General features: G+C 36.9%; 1 protein-coding gene across 2 annotated transcripts; it reads left to right on the forward strand.

Moving 5' to 3' along the window:
• The first annotated feature begins 6,995 nt into the window (after positions 1-6,995).
• Positions 6,996-17,227, forward strand: LOC127510897 (urokinase plasminogen activator surface receptor-like). Of its 2 annotated transcripts, none has more exons than XM_051891047.1 (5): positions 6,996-12,582; positions 12,663-12,767; positions 16,280-16,417; positions 16,640-16,750; positions 16,886-17,227. In XM_051891047.1, exons 1-5 carry the CDS (start codon positions 12,534-12,536, stop codon positions 17,074-17,076), a joined length of 594 nt encoding a protein of 197 aa, XP_051747007.1. In that variant the 5' UTR covers positions 6,996-12,533; the 3' UTR covers positions 17,077-17,227. The 2 variants fall into 2 exon arrangements, with proteins under 2 accessions (XP_051747007.1, XP_051747006.1); XM_051891046.1 differs by having other exon boundaries at positions 6,996-9,289.
• The last annotated feature ends 1,979 nt before the right edge of the window (positions 17,228-19,206 follow it).

Genomic DNA, 19,206 nt, shown 5'->3' on the forward strand with positions numbered 1-19,206 from the left:
AAGCTGCAGAAACGGTGCATATGAGTATATTTAAATAGAATATGCAGATTTCTGCTGTGCAGTTGAACTTCCAGTATCATTGTTGTGCTTTACCAAATGACTGTCAAAATTTGTCCTACAACTGCAAAGGTGTCTACTTCCTGCTGTGACACTGACCTTTGTAATGCCTAAGATGCTCCAGGTATGGTACCTCAAAGATCATGTGCAAATAAACCAACAAGCTCTGCTGATTCTACAGCTGCAGCAAAGACACAATATGACATGCTGTACAAATATATAGCTCATATTTTATTTGGTGTTCTGATGTGATGAACTGAAAAGTATAAAGGAAATCTTATGTACTCTTATGTACTACATGACCTTGTAGGACAATATTTGAATATATATATTTAGCAATACACTCCACTCTTGAGTTCTTTTATCTAAATGGCGAGCTATGGACACTTTCCTGAGGTAAACGTATGAAAGTAAATTAATGCCAAATGTTTTTGAAACAAAACACCTTGTTGAATTGCACTAATTGAAAAAAATATGCATCACATTAACTGCTTGCATTTTAATGGGCTGAAATTCAACATGGTCATATATTTAAGCTGTGAATATTTCAATATTTCAATTTCAATTAAAAATTCTGTAATTTATATTCACCTTTTAGATTTCACTTGCAAAATATTCATTCTGTTTAAAAATACAACCTATAATATTTGACTGGCAATTTTCGGTCCATTTTATTTCGCTTTAAAAATTCGCTTCCACAAATTCAGTGGATCAAATTCGGCAGATAATTCAACATTTCACATGCAAGAAAAGCAGTAGAGTGCCGATGCATATCTCCATCTGCTGTTCATCGGCTTCACCAGCGCGTGTTGACGAAGACCAAAGCAACAGTTAGAAACATTCATTCAGTCACAAAAACGGATTTGCAGAAATGGAGCAAATGGTAAGTGTATGACTGATGATTATCAGGGCCAGTATATATCCGGAAAAGCTGATAAAGACACAAAAGCTGCGTTTATGTTTAATTCAGTGTCTTCACGGTTTCTTTCCCTGTGTAGGCTACATGTAAGCAGATTTCTCTACCGTGAACGAGATTATAACGTTATTCCCCAATGCTGATGTACAGATCAAATGTTAAATCTGAGCTAGACATATATTTCTCTCTGATGTTTAGTTTCCTAAACTTTATATTGTCCTCCCTCATACATCATAGGATTTCCCTCCGTCGGGACATATAAAACACTTAACATCTTAATGGACTAGTACAGTGATATAAAAGACCAAACTAGGACCTTACTGGTGATTTAGGTTATATTATATAGGCTCCAGGTAAGCAGATACTGGCATAAAGTTGGTTTGACGTTGGATGTTCGATATTTGCAAATTTAGGGACCGTCTCTAAAGTTACATACGACATTGGTATACACGTTTCTAACTTCAATAGCATTTGAAGAGAATGACTTCCAGTCACAAAACCAACTGTAAAGTGTTCATCTAGGTGTCAGGTATGATGCACACCTTTTAGATTTTTGATATGTATTAAAATAAAAGGTAACACTTTACAATAAGGTTCATTAGTTAACATTAGTTAACTACATTAGTTAACATGAACTAATAATGAACTGCACTTCTACAGCATTTATTAATCTTTGTTGATGTTAATTTCAACATTTACTAATACATTATTAAAATCAAGAGTTGTATTTGTTAACATTAGTTAATGCACTGTGAACTAGCACGAACAATGAACTGCTGTATTTTTATTAACGTTAACAAAAATTAACAAATACAGTAACAAATGTATTGCTCATGGTTAGTTCATGTTAGTTAATACATTAATTACCAAATAAACTGTCAAGTAATATGTAAATATTGCTATGTATTTCACTACTTTATGGGATCATACAAAAATATTTGCACCTGCACACAAATATTCAAACACACCCCACTCAAAGTACATACTTTTTCTCTCTCTTTTTTTTTTATACACATTCATCATGCAATTCATTCCACTTTGTTCATTTTATTTTTCCTGCTCATATAAATGCTTTGGCAACACAATGTAAAATTTGTATGAGCAGAATAATATATGAGCAGGAAAAATAAAAATGAACGAATAGTGTGATGAACATGTAAAAAAAAAAATAAAGGAGAGAGAGAAAAAAAGTATGTGTATGTACTTTGTCTTTGAGTGGGGTGTGTTTGAATATTTGTGTGCATGTGCATGTACAAGAGTTTGTGTGAGTTCAAGTGTTTGTGTGAGAGAGAGTAAATGGGTGCATCACTGTTTGACCTGACACAACCCGAAATCCAGAAGTGTTGGGACGTTTTTTAAATTGGAATAAAATGAAAACTAAAAGTCTTTCAAATCACATAAGCCAATATTTTATTCATAATAGAACATAGATAACATAACAAATGTTTAAAGGGAGAAATTTTACACTTTTATCCACTAAATGAGCTCATTTCAAATTTGATGCTTGCTATAGGTCTCAAAAAAGTTGGCACGGGGGCAACAAATGGCTGAAAAAGCAAGAAATTTTGAAAAGATTCAGCTGGGAGAACATCTAGCAACTAATTAAGTTAATTGATATCAGGTCTGTAACATGATTAGCTATAAAAGGGATGTCTTAGAGAGGCAGAGTCTCTCAGAAGTAAAGATGGGCAGAGCTGTGAAAGAGTGCGTAAAAAGATTGTGGAATACTTTAAAAACAATGTTCCTCAATGTCAAATTGCAAAGGCTTTGCATATCTCATCATCTACAGTGCATAACATCATCAAAAGATTCGGAGAAACTGGAGAAATCTCTGTGTGTAAGGGACAAGGCTGAAGACCTTTATTGGATGCCTGTGGTCTTCGGGCCCTCAGACGACACTGCATCACTCATCGGCATGATTGTGTCAATGACATTACTAAATGGGCCTAGGAATATTTCCAGAAACCACTGTCGGTAAACACAATCTGCCGCGCCATCTGCAGATGCCAACTAAAGCTCTATCATGCAAAAAGGAAGCAATATGTGAACATGGTCCAGAAGCGCCGTCGTGTCCTGTGGGCCAAGGCTCATTTAAAATGGACTGTTTCAAAGTGGAAAAGCGTTCTATGGTCAGACGAGTCCAAATTTGACATTCTTGTTGGAAATCACGGATGCCGTGTCCTCTGGGCTAAAGAGGAGGGAGACCTTCCAGCGTGTTATCAGCGTTCAGTTCAAAAGCCAGCATCTCTGATGGTATGGGGGTGCATAAGTGCATACGGTATGGGCAGCTTACATGTTTTGGAAGGCACTATGCATGCTGAAAGGTATATAAAGGTTTTAGAGCAACATATGCTCCCCTCCAGATGACGTCTATTTCAGGGAAGGCCTTGTGTATTTCAGCAGGACAATGCAAAACCACATACTGCAGCTATTACAACAGCATGGCTTCGTCATAGAAGAGTCCAGGTGCTGAATTGGCCTGCCTGCAGTCCAGATCTTTCGCCTATAGAGAAAAATACGTCAAAGACAACCACAAACTCTTCAAGAATGGTAAAACCAAGGTAAAGGCAAGAATGGGACCAAATTTCAACACCAAAACTCCAGAAACTCATAACCTCGATGCCCAGACGTCTTCAAACTGTTTTGAAAAGAGGAGGAGATGCTACAGCATGGTAAACATGCCCCCGTCCCAACTATTCTGAGACCTGTAGCAGGCATCAAATTTGAAATTAGCTCATTTTGTGCATAAAATTGTAAAATTTCTCAGTTTAAACATTTGTTATGTTATCTATGTTCTATTGTGATTTGTGTGTCTTACTTACACACGTGATGCTTCTTCACCGTTTTTACGTGAATCAATTTCAACACTGATGAATACAAATTATGTACACAAATGCATACAGTCTTACACTCACACAAGCAGTTTTGAATTATTTGCTGGTAATGTAAATACTCTAATTTCATTCATGCCATGTATGTACACTCAAGTTCACTCAACTACATACTCATGACGTCATATGCATCCTCACACTAACAGTGAATGGGCACAGAATAAACATAACCGCTATATCACATAACGTTAGTGTGGATGGATATTAACGAGTGTGACATAGGCTATGCCTGATCAAAGTTTATTAGTTTCTGTTATTAGTAATCAATAATCCTAGATGACCAATACTAGATTGGCTATTGCCAGATACATGATAATAATCTGTACAATATTGTGATCTGAGCACAGTGTTACATATCGTTAGCTATCGTGTATATATCTAAGCTAACACTGGTCTCCTGCCCTGTTCTCCTCACACCACAGCTCAATTTGTCTCCTCTGACCGTTGTTCTGTCTAATCCTGGCCTGTCCCTGCTCTCTTGGCCGCATAGCAGGCTAACAGTACGGCTGTGGTCTGTTATACGAGTATGAATAAACATTTACAATTTCCTCAGCGTCCGAACTGTCATTGCGATCCATTGTTTTCCTATTGTTTATATTGACCGCACTCCCTCCCGTTACGTCACTTCCGATTTGGCATTTTTCAGATGCGGAAGTAAAATTTTCTCACAAAAAAGACTCCAGAAGCCTAAGTAGCATATTTATATGTGTATTTTAAAGAAAATCTAGTTCCTATATTATTTTTATATACTTTGAATCACTGAAGCTCTAACCTGCAATATGCCCTTTAAGCGTTTTATATGTCCCGACGGCAGGGGAATCCTATGACGTATGAGGGAAACCCTAGTATTACAACACCCCCCCTTAATAAAGTTAAGGAAACTAAACAACAGAGAGAAATATAGGCTATGTCTAGCTCAGATTTAACATTTGATATGTACATCAGCATCGAGAATAACGTTATAATCTCGTTCACGGTAGAGAAATCTGCTTACATGTAGCCTACACAGGGAAAGAAACCGTGAAGACACTGAATTAAACATAAACACAGCTTTTGTGTATTTATCAGCTTTTCCGCATATACAGTACTGGCCCTGATAATCATCACACATACACTTACCATTTGCTTCATTTTTTGTTACCGAATGACTGTTTCTAACTGTTGCTTTGGTCTTCGTCAACACGCGCTTGCACCACCTGCTGGTGAAGAAAACTAACTGCAAATGGAGATATGCATCGGCACTCTACTGCTTTTCCGCCAGTTCCCGGATGTGAAATGTTGAATTCTCTGCCGAATTTGAAACACTAAATTTGTGGAAGCGAATTTGTGAAGCTAATAGCCAGTTGAATATTATAGGTTGTATTTTTAAACAGAATGAATATTTTGGAAGTGAAATCTGAAAGGTGAATATAAATTATTGAATTTTTAATAATGAAAATGTGTGTTTTGAATTGAAATATTCACAGCTTAAAAATACAACCATGTTGAATTTCAGCCCATAAAAATGCAAGCCCTAAAAATACAATTCATTAAAATGCAAGCACAGTTAATGTAATGCATATTTTTTTCAATTAGTGCAATTCAACAAGCTGTTTTGTTTCAAAAACATTTGGCATTAATTTACTTCCATATAGACGTAACGTTGTTCACACTTACACGCTGTTTTACTGACATCTTTCCGCGACTGAGACAAGACTGGACGATTACGCGAGAAATGATATATTTCAGTAAGTTGTACTGTATCTTTTAACATACCTTCTGATGTCCATTCGTGTATATTTTGTGCTATAGCTTAGCAGTAAAAGAGTTGAACGGTTCAATCGTGCTCCGTGCTGGAATTAGAACTGGACGATCTTGTATCTTAAGGTAAATACGAGAGTGACATCTAGCGTACAAGTCTGGTAATAACAGGATTCATCTTAAAGGGTTAGTTCACCCCAAAAATGAAAATTATGTCATTAATTACCTTCATGTCGTTCCACACCCGTAACCTTAGTTCATCTTCGGAACACAATTATATTTTTGATGAAATCCGATAGCTGTCTGACTCCTCAATAGACAGCAATTTAACCACCACGTTCAAGATCCAGAAAGGTAATAAAGACACAGCGTGTTTACCCACCATGCAAAGCATGCAATTGCGTGGGGCTGGGGCCCCCGCGATTTCTCCCTAGGGGGATCCCCCCAGTGGTGTAGTCTACGTGATACGCAGGTATATGCCTTATACCCACTAGGAAAGGTCAAGGATTTCCGTATATCCACTTTAAAAAAGCGCGAGGATACGGATTTGGCGCTCTTTAATGTGGCGTGACCGCTGCAGCCTCAGTTCAATAGAAGCGGCAGTCTGACGCGCATGTGAACTGATCCTCTCCTCCAATACCAGTTACAGCGCGAAATAAACATGAATGATCACCTAAAGGTATGTTAAAAGATACAGTTCAACTTACCGAAATCCGTATCATGTCTCGTGTAATCGCTCAGTGTTCAACCGTGGAAAGACAGTAATAAAAAAGCTATAAACAAACAAACGTAAAGTCACATTTACCTCAGAACAAGCATATTCAGTGACCATAAACTCATTAGTCAGATAGAAAAATGAACTCTAGAGAGGAGCATTTAGCTAAATATATGCACCATATTACATATTATCATTTTTAATGTTCTTCAATAGCCTATATAATGCATGTTTGAATAAATCCGTCAAGTTGACAGCCACCATTTAAATGTTTCAAAACACGAATTAGAGTAGAACTAATTTGGATTTAGTTTTAATAAAGCTTACAATGTAAGCATAAAACATGAAATTCAGTCCGTTGCTGATTAGAGTATATTATTATGCATTATATAAGCTATTAGTCTGAGGAGTACAATAACTTGAAATCTGCTGTCACATTATTCAGAGTTCGTACGGTCATGAAAAACCTGGAAAAGGCATGGAATTTTAAAATGGCAATTTCCAGGCCTGGAAAAGTTTTGGAAAAATTAATTAACCCACAATGTTTTGGAAAAGTCATGGAAATTTGTTTCACAATCTCCGTATATTCGAATAAAGTTGATAATATTAGTTAAATTACAATAGTTAACGTTCGCACGATCCGTCACGTGACGTTCTCTGCGTGGGGTAACGCAGTTTCAGCTAACGTTAGTATTGTGTAGCAATGCCAGGGAATGCAGATTTAAAAATGTATGGCTTCATGATGAAAAGTATGAGGGGTGGCTGGAGAAAGATCAGGACCCGGGACGTGCTAAATGTACACTGTGTCGTAAAACGTTTGACATTTCTAACATGGGAGAGGCAGCGCTGTCTAGCCACGCTAAAGGTGCAAAGCACCAGGGACCATTTTGAGTGCTGTATCCAGAAACGAAACCCTCACTGCAGAGGTACTGTGGGCGCTAAAGGTGGCTAATTCGCACTATTCCTACAAGTCTTGTGAAGACACAGGCCAGCTTTTTCAGACTACGTTCCCAGACAGCAAGATAGCGTCCAGCTTTGCATGCGGCGAACGCAAGTGCTCATATTTATGCACTTTTGGACTGGCTCCTTATTTTAAGAAACTGACTTTGTCAGATGTATCGAAGCAAAGCGTCTATGTTATGCTCTTTGATGAAAGCCTTAATCACTATTTACAGTCTAAACAGTTAGACATTCGTGTCAGGCTATGGAACGGATCCGAGGTGAAGACTAAATACATCGGCTCAGAGTTCTTGGGCCATTCATCAGCTCAAGACATCGCTGAAAAAATGAATAACTTGCTCTCAGAGATCGGAATCAAGAATCTTGTCCAGATCTCAATGGACGGGCCGCACGTCAACTGGAAAGTATTCGAAATACTCCAGAAGGAAGTGCAGAAAGATGCGGGAAAGTCCCTAATTAACATCGGTTCGTGCGGGTTGCACATACTGCACAATGCGTTCAGAGATGGATGTAAATCCACCGGATGGGAAGTTGAACACGGACTGTCTAGCTTGTATTGGCTATTCCATGATTGCCCTGCACGTCACGAGGATTTTATGACAGCAACCGTATTTCTTATTTAACATGTATACATAGACATTTCATGAAACATTAGGTCATGAAATTTTACTTAAAGTCATGGAAAAGTCATGGAATTTTATTGGTAAAAATGTGTACGAACCCTGATTACTGCATGAAAACGTAGCTAATTTATCTGTAATGCGAGGGGCAAGGAATGCAGGTGAAGATGAGGATCTATGTACAAGATGCTATTAGTAACACAAACAAAACAACAGCCAGGATCGAAAGCATGCGGACACCTGAACACCACACCTACACATGCCTGCTGAACACCTTTAGAAGAATAATTAAAAAAATAACAAGCATTAATATAGTTGTACAGACCAGTCACATTCTTCCACACATAAACATTAAAAGTGTGTGTCCACATACTTTTGGAATGGAGCTTCGCGAAACACCTAAATGATGTTTTGCTGAAACTGAGTGAATTTTCACAAGTTTATTATTCTAAATGCTTTCGTTTTTGTGTGTTTTATAATCCAACACATTTACAGACAGTAAGAAAAGTTTCAAAGAGCCTAGCCTATACAATTAAAGAGAAACATGTTCTGTGCTTATATTCTTTGTAAGATTTTCAAAAACATAAAAATGATGCAAAATGCACCAGAATTCATGAAAGTGATTTAAGGATTCATGAAAGTGATTTTAAACTTTGATCAATGTGATACCTTACTCCTAAGTGCACTCACATTGCACAGTTTTTAGACTCAACACAATTACAGTAAATCATTATGATGCAACTTTTTGTTTTGAAGAAAACTAAGGAAGTTTATTTCTGCCACAAAATAAATATATATAAAAAATAAAAAACTTTATTTAAGTTAGAATAGTTTGCAAATGAACACAACAAGGCTATGAAAGCAGACTAGTAAAGCACTCTACAGAAAAATGTTTCTAAACAGTACCAAATTAGGGTTATTTAGTTTTTATCCCTGTATTTTCCTGGTCTTATAATATCTTGTAGCCTCTATAAAGGTTTTACATAAAAAAAACAACAATAACAGCATTTTATGTCAATTAGGTCATTTTTATTGACATGTGAAACAACATTTATTAGCTGAATACATTAATAAATGACAATTGACGCTGAACATGAATAAGTACATAAAGAAATAAAATATCGCAGTAGTCTAAGCCTCAGATGTCACGCCCACGGACCGTTGGCTGAACGTCTGATGCATGTGGAAACACTTCAGGATTTGTGAAGTCGTCATCTGGTTGGTTGAATTCTACAGGATGTCCGGGAGACGTGTGTGTTGCGTTCTTTAACGGTCCGCCTGGAAACAAATGTCATGATGCCAAACCCCCTCATGGAAGAAGAACGCTGTCATGTTTACAACTGTGAAAATGAGCGATTACCAGGATCAACTAAACGCTGGATTTTCAAAAGTATGTGACGTTCACGGCTCCATTGTTGCAGTAAACTTGCACAACGTTCTTAAATGAATAATTTATTAGATGCATGCCAGTCTTTTACCTTTCACACCCCTAAACATGATGTGGAACAAAACGAACAAAACAAAAAAAACCTTTTGGTGAATTAGTGATTTTTTTTCTGAAAATAATTGTTTATTGTAAGTACATGAAGGGAGGTATTGACAAAATGTCACCTGTAGTAAGTCAGTCTTACCAACAGAAACTAACAAGCTTTGGAATTTGAACTTTACCAAGCTCTGAGAGCACCCTAGTGGTCGGGAGCATGTGGCTTGATTTCATTCTGTTGTGGCTTTATTTCTTTGTGTTGTGGCTTGATTTCGTTGTGTTGTGGCTTGATTTCGTTGTGTTGTGGCTTGTTTCCATTGTGTTATGGCTTTATTTCATTGTGTTGTGGCTTGTTTCCATTGTGTTGTGGCTTGATTTCATTGTGTTGTGGCTTGATTTCGTTGTGTTGTGGCTTGTTTCCATTGTGTTGTGGCTTGATTTCTTTGTGTTTTGGCTTGTTTCCGTTGTGTTGTGGCTTGTTTCCGTTGTGTTGTGGCTTGTTTCTGTTGTGTTGTGGCTGGATTTCGTTGTGTTGTGGCTTGTTTCTGTTGTGTTGTGGCTTGTTTCTTTTGTGTTGTGGCTTGATTTCGTTGTGTTGTGGCTTGATTTCGTTGTGTTGTGGCTTGTTTCCGTTGTGTTGTGGCTTGTTTCCGTTGTGTTGTGGCTTGACTTCGTTGTGTTGGAGCTAGTGTAAATAGCGTTTGCCAACAAGGGATGCTATTTGCACTAAATAGACACTCTGTTCATGGCAACACATCAAAAATAATACAAAGACAAACTCACTTATATCAAATAGAGTGCAACTTTTACTAACAGAAGTTTTCTAGCGTCTTTGCCTCCACCATCATCCTATCAGTCAACACTCTCATCACGTGACGTACATGAAGGGAGGTATTGACAAAATGTCACCTGTAGTAAGTCAGTCTTACCAACAGGAACTAACAAGCTTTGGAATTTGAACTTTACCAAGCTCTGAGAGCCCCCTAGTGGTCGGGAGCATGTGGCTTGATTTCGTTCTGTTGTGGCTTTATTTCTTTGTGTTGTGGCTTGTTTCCGTTGTGTTGTGGCTTGATTTCTTTGTGTTGTGGCTTGATTTCATTGTGTTGTGGCTTGTTTCCGTTGTGTTGTGGCTTGATTTCTTTGTGTTGTGGCTTGATTTCATTGTGTTGTGGCTTTATTTCTTTGTGTTGTGGCTTGTTTCTGTTGTGTTGTGGCTTGTTTCTGTTGTGTTGTGGCTTGTTGCTTTTGTGTTGTGGCTTGTTTCCGTTGTGTTGTGGCTTGTTTCCGTTGTGTTGTGGCTTGACTTCATTGTGTTGTGGCTTGACTTTGTTGTGTTGTGGCTTGATTTCGTTGTGTTGTGAACTTATGTTTGCTTTTTTAATTTCATTGTGTTGTGCACTAATGGGCCAGCATATCAGAGTACCGCGGGAAGTAGTGGTGCTGCAGCGTTGAATTCCGCGCATCTTTTTTTAAACTTGAGTGGCATAAATGTAGCTAATGGAGCTAGTGTAAATAGTGTTTGCCAACAATGGATGCTATTTGCACTAAATAGACACTCCGTTCATGGCAACACAACAAAAATAATACAAAGACAAACTCAATTATGTCAAATATAGTGCAACTTTTACTAACAGAAGTTTTCTAGCATCTTTGCCTCCACCATCGTCCTATCAGTCAACACTCTCATCACGTGACAGCCCCTATTTATTGGGAAAATCTTATTAAAGCCATGTTTAGCATCCCATCCATTAACAAACAAACATTCATCTAGATACCACTGCAAAAGTCTAACGAGTACTAAATAAAATTGTAAAGATTAAAAAGTTTTGTAATTAAGTAAAAGTATTCAATTAAAGTAAAGTACAAGTACAAATTTCCCAAATATAAGTCAAACACCCAGTGTTTGTTAGGCCATACTGTTGTGAATTTGTATTTATTTAATGCTTAATGTATTTAATCATTTAATGTGTTTAGCTACAGTTGAATGACAAACAGTTTGTTTAAGTGAAAAGAGAATTTGAACTATTCTTGGGCCTGGTCTCTCAATAACATTCCATCATAAAGCACCTAATGCATTCTTAAGTAGAACTGAAGTGTGACAGTCAGTTCTGAAGAAACAGCAAACCAAACACAGTTGTTCAATCTTTGCTGAAAACAAAAATAAAACAAGCCTGGCCTTTATGCATTTCCTTGTTTATTCATGGTGGATTGATGCTGGTGTAGCTGGTGGATCAGCATAGCTGTTCACCATCTGAAAACTAGTATGATTTTCTTTCAAACTAATGAGTTTAATATAAAACTAAATATAAAATAAATATATAAAACATATACTGTAACTTTGAGCACAGCAGTTTGTGGTGGTGAAAACCATTACCAACATACTGTACCACATACTGTACTTGCTGGTACATCTATCTTTTCAAAAGGAAATAATCATTTTAGGTTATGTGCATCAACAGAATCAACAGAAACTCAAAATATGTTATCTGAACCACATTAATTATCTAAGTTGAGTTGACTTTTACAGTGTAGCACTGAAAGAAAAATTTTGGAACAGCCAATAAATCTGCAAAAGATGATCTTAAAGAACATGATGGAATATATGCAGAATAAAGAAGGTCTAATAGGTAAAGAGCAGCAAAATTGTGAAAAGCTTTGTAGATAAGCAAAAAAAGTTTGTATTGGATGCGATAATGAACAGTGGAGTTGAAAAAGATTAGTTATTCAGAAGTATGTGTACAAGTAACAATCCTCAGAGTTGAGTTCTGAATTAACTGCAAATGAAGTAGTTACTAGAGCATGAATAAAGATTCAGCACTATACTGAGAAAATGAGGATCAGAGTCTAGCAATATTTTGTTAGTTAAAAAAAAATGCAATACATGAAACATTATTGATATGAGAGCCAAAAGAAAACAAACCATCAAATATAACACCAAGGCTTTTCACTGGAAGTACTAACTGGACAGTTGTCAATAAGGAGAATAGAAAATTGAATTTTAGATAAGGTAGACCTAGACCTAATAAGAATAATTTCACTTTTTCATCCATTGTCTTTCTGTTAAACCTTTTTCTCATGAAGGCCCTCCCCTTTTGATAAAGTATAAAATGAGCACTGAAACAGGGATGTTATATCATTCACCTGATTAAAGATGGATCTGCAAATCTCAGTTTTTCTTCTGTTCATTCTTTTCACTGCAGGTACAAAGATAAATAGCTTGAATATGTATTCAAATACAGATGTCTCTCTCTCATTGTCTCTCTGTTTTTTATTACTAAAGGACACTCTCTCATCTGTAATCAGTGCCCAGGTGTGACAAGCTCTTGTGACCAGGTACCATGCCCAAATGGATTTCCCAACTGCTTTGCTGCAACAGCGTATATCAGTAAGTCCAGTATAATGAATTGAAATTTTCCTGCTATAAATGACCGATGGAGATGTAACTATCATTTACTGGTGCTCCAACAATATGTTTAATGTATTAATATTGAACTTGTCACAGAACTTCTACTTCTTTTCAGGACAGAATTTACAATTGCATGCATTGAATGTTCTATATTACCTAAATTCATTTTGATTTCATTTCTTTCTTTAATTTTTTAAAATTTAATTTTAATTTCTCTCAAATTATTATTCTACAATATCATTTAAGTATGTAAGATTCTTATCTTAGCCCAGTTTATTGTTCACTGACTACTATCAGTATGCCATTTAAGGGTTTATTTCCCCAAAAGTGTAAACATTGAGCCTCCTTGGCACCATCTAAACAGTTCAATCCGATCTGTCAATCATCTTTCCAATAGTGTGAGTTTGGGTCATGGCTACTGTAGCAGGTGGAGCCAGAGGGTGTTTAGCCAAATTTTACTGCATTTTAGATCTTCAAAGATTAAACAGATCATGAACATGTCAAATTGGTATGCAAAGCGCATGGATGCTTCAGTACAACATCATCATGCACCAGTTCAGAAAGACAAATGTACCAGTTTATGTTTTTATGCCTGGTGCAGATACCTTGAATGGGTTTATTATAAGTGAGACATTCATGTTGCTCTAGACAGTGTTAGCCTACTCAATTGCTTACTCATAGTGCTGATTAGTTTACTTACAAATTGTAGTTGATATACTGATTCCAAATTACATGACAAAAATTGGAGTTAGTAACATAATCCATTAGCTACAGTAAACATTTAAGGTAATATAATCTGACTACTTTTTCATTACTTATAGAATTCATGAATTTTGAATAACTTACTGCCATTGTGAGAATAACATGTAATCATGTAATCAATAGAAAAGTAACTGTAGTTACAAGTACTTATTTTTTTGGAATCTGATAACATAATCCAGATTACTTCCCAGCACTGCTTACTCATGACACATAGCATCACAGCTAAAATTATTACTCATATGTTGCACCTCTTATTGAAAGTAGTCTACTCTTACCTGTTGAGACATGTCACAAGCACCCGTAAGAGCAGTATTTGTGATGTTTGAGTTGGGGGAGGGTAAATAATGGTAAAAATCCACCCAGTCTTTTTTTTATCCCCATAAATCATAAGCAGTGTCTCAGAACAAGCTGTTTGCAGATTGTAGCCAGTGTTGCCAAGTCCGCGGTTTTCCCGCGGAATTTACACTGTTGCCGCGGGTTGTTTTTCATGTCCACGGGTTGAAGCGACCCCAAATAACATGATATTTAGCCCTTGAAATGTGCATTTTACCAGGGGAACCCCACCAAAAATGTGGATTTTACCCCTCGGAACACGATTTTTACCGAGGGACCCCCCTGAAATGTGATTGGGCTAGTTTTGGGCTAGTTTTGAGTAGCGATTGGGCGGGTTTTGTTGTAAAAACCTGGCATCCCTGATTGTAGCTTTTGTGACGTCACAAATTTATAGGCCCCGCCCATGACTGCTGACAGACTCTGCCCTATTAGCATAGACCCCGCCCTGAGTGAGCTGTACACAGTCCGCCATGTTTCCCTCCTCGCCAGAGCATTTAACAGCAACATTCATGTAAAACAATGTATTCTTATTAAAGCTACTAAAGTTATTCAATCAAGAGCAGTGAGTTTTTTTTTTGTTTTCTTTTGTTGTTCATATTAACAGCATATATAGCAGTAGGTACTATATATTACACTGCTTTCACTTTAATACACAGATATAATATGCACATGCAATTTCTTTTTATCTGAACTTTGTGCGTTTTTGACATAACCTTGTGTGCAAGGCCTAAAACTAACTTTTTGCTGCACCTGCCAATGGCCGGTGACTTAAGAAAATGTACCGTCCAAAACTATTTTTTACCATCCAAGAAACAAAAACAGGCAGTTATGACACCAAAATTTTAGATACTAGTGAAAATTCACAATCCTCTATTCCAATTTCGATACCACAGCTAAAACTACTAGCTTAACTAATATAATTGTAAAGAACAAGTAAACAGTCAGTAATAAAATAAGAACAAATAATCAAATTACAAGCCATAGCACAAATAAATATAATACAACAAAGATACAAATGAAATAAACAGTGCTTTCAGGCAGGTCAGAAATGTAATAAAGTAGTCTAATCAAATAAATAACACTGCATAGTCTTCATATCCTTTTTTTAAGTTCAAACGCTCCGTTTTTGTGTGTGTCCCTTTAAATGCAAATGAGCTGCTGCTCTTAAGAAGAGGGTGGAGTTTCAAGAGCTCATGTTAGCAGCGCCGATTAGCTCATGCAGACTCACATAAAATGTTTGAAACTGTTCAGCCTTTTATGTTCAAACTGGAGTCGGACAATGATGGAGAGACTCAAGAAGAAGTGACAACAACAAAGATAGTACTACAGGTATAGTTTAGTTTAATTACGGTTATAACTTATGTTGTCATCTTGCTTTTATGACATGCTATTGCATTTGTGTTATGTACTGTATTGCAATAACATGGCCTCTCCCCATTTGTTGCGTGTTCTCGAGGGCAGGGTTTATGTAAATTTTAGGGTTAGTGATGTCACCAACCCAGGAAGAAGCTCGTTGTAGTCCCTACCAGCCGTTTGTTGTAGTCCTTAAACAGAGAATTCTTTAAAAGCTTTGCATTCAACTTAGAGCGTTGTAACTTTGCAGGCGTTGTTTATGCTCAAACAGCAAAATTAGTAACACACTAAAAGTTAAAAAAGTGAAATCATAATCAACCACCCCTTTAATATTGCACTGTTAGAATTCATAAAAATGTTACAGGCCATCTGGTGACTGACAGTTTCAAATACTCGCCAACAATTTTTACTCGCATTTGGCGCTTGGCGAGTGTTATTTTTAGACTGCTTGTGTGTATTTGACAGTTTAAGCACAATAACATGCGAAAGGGAAATTAGTTTAATACTCACGGGACTGTGTGCGTGCTCAGAAAACCATTTATCAGAAGTTTGGACCGATAAGGCTTTAAAATCCATGCAGATAATCAACTTTCATGATGATAAAGAACTGCAATGTCACGTAAGCGTGACCGCGATAGAGATAATAATCAAAACCATGTTGTTTTGTTAGTTTTTTGTGCCCTCTTTTGTAAAGCGGGGTGGGGAGCAGCAGCTCATTTGCATTTAAAGATACATGCACAAAAACAGCACGTTTTTCCTTCCACTCAAAAATGGGCATTTACAACATGGTATAAATTATCTGTGGTGTATTTTGAGCTGAAACAACACATTCTGTGGACACCTGAGACTTGTGGCATAATAGGCCCCCTTTAAACATTTTTTAAAAGATCACTGGTCATTTTTTATATTACATTTTTTGTCTTTTCTTTCTGTTTTGCAGCTGTGAGTAGATATATTATGGAGCCTTTCTACTTGGTCAGATTTATAAATAAATTTTCCATCAAAATCATGTGTGGTCATTCCTGTACTATTCTTGTTTTTAGGTGGCATTACTTCTGTAGCAACAGTTAAAAGTTGTGCTCCTGCAAATGGCTGTCCAAGTGGGTCCGTCAACTTCGGCACTATAAAGCTGTCTTCTTACTGCTGTAGCAATGACCTGTGTAATGCCCAAGATGCCCCAGGTATTGTATTTTATAGTTTACAGTCATAAAACATTTACCAAGAAAGAAAACAAAAAGTAGTGGAAGCAGGACCTGATTTTCTATCAGGGGTTGATTGGGATATCAGCAGAGCAAGTTATTTCAATTTTATGAAAGAGATTTTTCATTGGAACAACATCTATGTTGTGTGCACAATAAGACTAGGACCCTGTAAAGAAAGCAAATCTATTTTTCCTCCTGTAGATCCCATCACTAACTCCCCAAATGGAAACACATGTTACTATTGTGATGGACAGAGCTGTTCAAGCATATTGAGCTGTTCAGGGAGTGAAGACCGCTGCATTAAAGCAACAGGTGAGAATCTGGAGAAGGAAGAAGAATAAAGTCATTCTCTTTTAAACTCTCGTAGGTTTAAACATATGATACAGATCACATATAGTAATATCCAGATTAGAATGAATCAACCTTTGTTTTCTTTCCTTTCATCAGGGACTTTTGGGGGCCAGTCAGTGGGTGTAAAAGGCTGTGTCTCTAAAGCGATTTGTGATGCTGCTTCATTGGTTCCTAATGTTCAGGGCATCTCATGTTGTGAGGGGAACCTGTGTAACGGTGCTCAGAGTGTCACCCAGAGCTTCCTGTTCCTCTGCTGTTCTCTGCTCTCCTACTTCCTGCTGCACTGAATCCAGCAGCTCTTCAGATCCTACAATGAGACATGCTGTACTAAATATATAGCTTGTATTTTCTATGTACTGTATTTGGTGTCCTGATGTGATTGTTTTCCTGTAAAATTCCGATATGACATTTTATGAAATAAAATACTACATCACCTTCCTGGGGTCATATTTAATAAAGCTGTAAAGAAGTCAGAAAAACATACTGCAATAATAAAAACATTTTATTTCTAAAAAAAAAATATATATATATTAAAGGGATAGTTCATAAAATGAAAATGAATTCATAATTTACTCACCCTGGTGTTGTTCTAATGCAGTATTAAAACAGTATTTTCTTTTCCGATTCAGAAAAGGAGAAATTTCCAATAGCGGTGCATAACGCAGTTAAAGGGTCAGTTCACCCAAAAATGAAAATAATGTCATTTATTACTCACCCTCACACCTATAAGACCTTCGTTAATCTTCGGAACACAAATTAAGATATTTTTGTTGAAATCCGATGGCTCAGTGAGGCCTGCATAGCCAGCAATGACATTTCCTCTCTCAAGATCCATTAATGTACTAAAAACATATTTAAATCAGTTCATGTGAGTACAGTGGTTCAATATTAATATTATAAAGCGATGAGAATATTTTTGGTGCAAAATAACGACTTATATAATGATGGCCGATTTCAAAACACTGCTTCATGAAGCTTCAGAGTGTTATTAATCAGCGTGTCGAATCAGCGGTTCGGAGCGCCAAAGTCGCGTGATTTCAGCAGTTTGGCGGTTTGACACGCGATCCGAATCATGATTCGATACACTAATTCATAACGCTCCGAAACTTCATGAAGCAGTGTTTTGAAATCGGCCATCAATATATAAGTTATTTTGTTTTTTTGGCGCACCAAAAATATTCTTTTTAAATATGTTTTTAGTACATTAATGGATCTTGAGAGAGGAAATGTCATTGCTGGCTATGCAGGCCTCACTGAGCCATAGGATTTCAACCAAAATATCTTAATTTGTGTTCCAAAGATGAACGAAGGTCTTACGGGTGTGGAACGGCATGAGGGTGAGTAATAAATGACATTATTTTCATTTTTGGGTGAACTAACCCTTTAAAAGCAAAAAGCATCAATCTACTACATCACAGAATGATCACATGCTACATGTGTCATATATTCCAATTATTCTGGTATGATAGGGTTTGGTTGAAAAACACTATATGAATTTGCACTGGGAAGGACAGTAAGGACACATTGGGACACCTGATGACATGACAACATCCTCATTATACATCACAACTGGTATTTATGAACAACAGCAGAATTTTAAAGTACATTATGATAAATACATTGCTTGCTACATGTATGTGCAACATTATAGCTGTAAATAAAATATTTTGTAGATTATCTTCATTAATTGTCTAGCGATGTGTGTTCATGCTGAAATACACATTCATGTGAAAAAGTTAGGACACCCTATTGAATTTCATGGTTTTCCGTATCAGGACATAATAAAAAATCATCTAGTGCTTGGCAGGTCTTAAAATTCTGAAAATAAAACCTCAGATGAACCAACAACACATGACATGTCAACATGTCATTATTTATTTAGCAAAAATAAAGCCAAGATGGAAAAACCATGTGTGACAAAGTTAGGATGATTCAATTGCCTGTAGATCCACTTTTAGCAGCAATAACTTGACTTAATAATTTTCTTTATGACTTTATCAGTCTCTCACATCATTCTGGAGGAATTTTTGACCTATTCTTCTTTACAACGTTGCTTCAGTTTATTGAGGTTTGTGGGCATTTGTTAATGCACAGCTCACGCCACAACATTTCAGTCAGGATGAGGTCTGGACTTCGACTGGGCCACTGCAACACCTTTATTCTTTTCTTTTTCAGCCATTCTGTTGTAGATATGCTGGTGTTCTTAGGATCATTGTCCAGTTGCATGACCCAATTTTGGCCAAGCTTTAGCTGTCAGACGGATGGCCTCACATTTGACTCTAGAATACTTTGGTATACAGAGGTCGACTCAATGGCTGTGAGGTGCCCAGGGCCCATGGCTACAAAACAAGCCCAAAATCATCACCCCTTCACCAGCATGCTTGACTTTTGGTATGAGGTGTTTGTGCTGATATGCT

Source organism: Ctenopharyngodon idella, chromosome 4 (assembly GCF_019924925.1).
Source record: "Ctenopharyngodon idella isolate HZGC_01 chromosome 4, HZGC01, whole genome shotgun sequence".
Taxonomy (NCBI): Eukaryota; Metazoa; Chordata; class Actinopteri; order Cypriniformes; family Xenocyprididae; genus Ctenopharyngodon; species Ctenopharyngodon idella.

Excerpts from the sequence above, each read along its gene's own strand:
- LOC127510897 (XM_051891046.1), top strand. The coding sequence starts at position 9,193 with ATGATGCCAAACCCCCTCATGGAAGAAGAACGCTGTCATGTTTACAAC. Across the intron at positions 12,768-16,279 it reads TGCTGCAACAGCGTATATCA|GTGGCATTACTTCTGTAGCA; the intron begins GTAAGTCCAGTA and ends TCTTGTTTTTAG. Across the intron at positions 16,751-16,885 it reads CCGCTGCATTAAAGCAACAG|GGACTTTTGGGGGCCAGTCA; the intron begins GTGAGAATCTGG and ends TCCTTTCATCAG.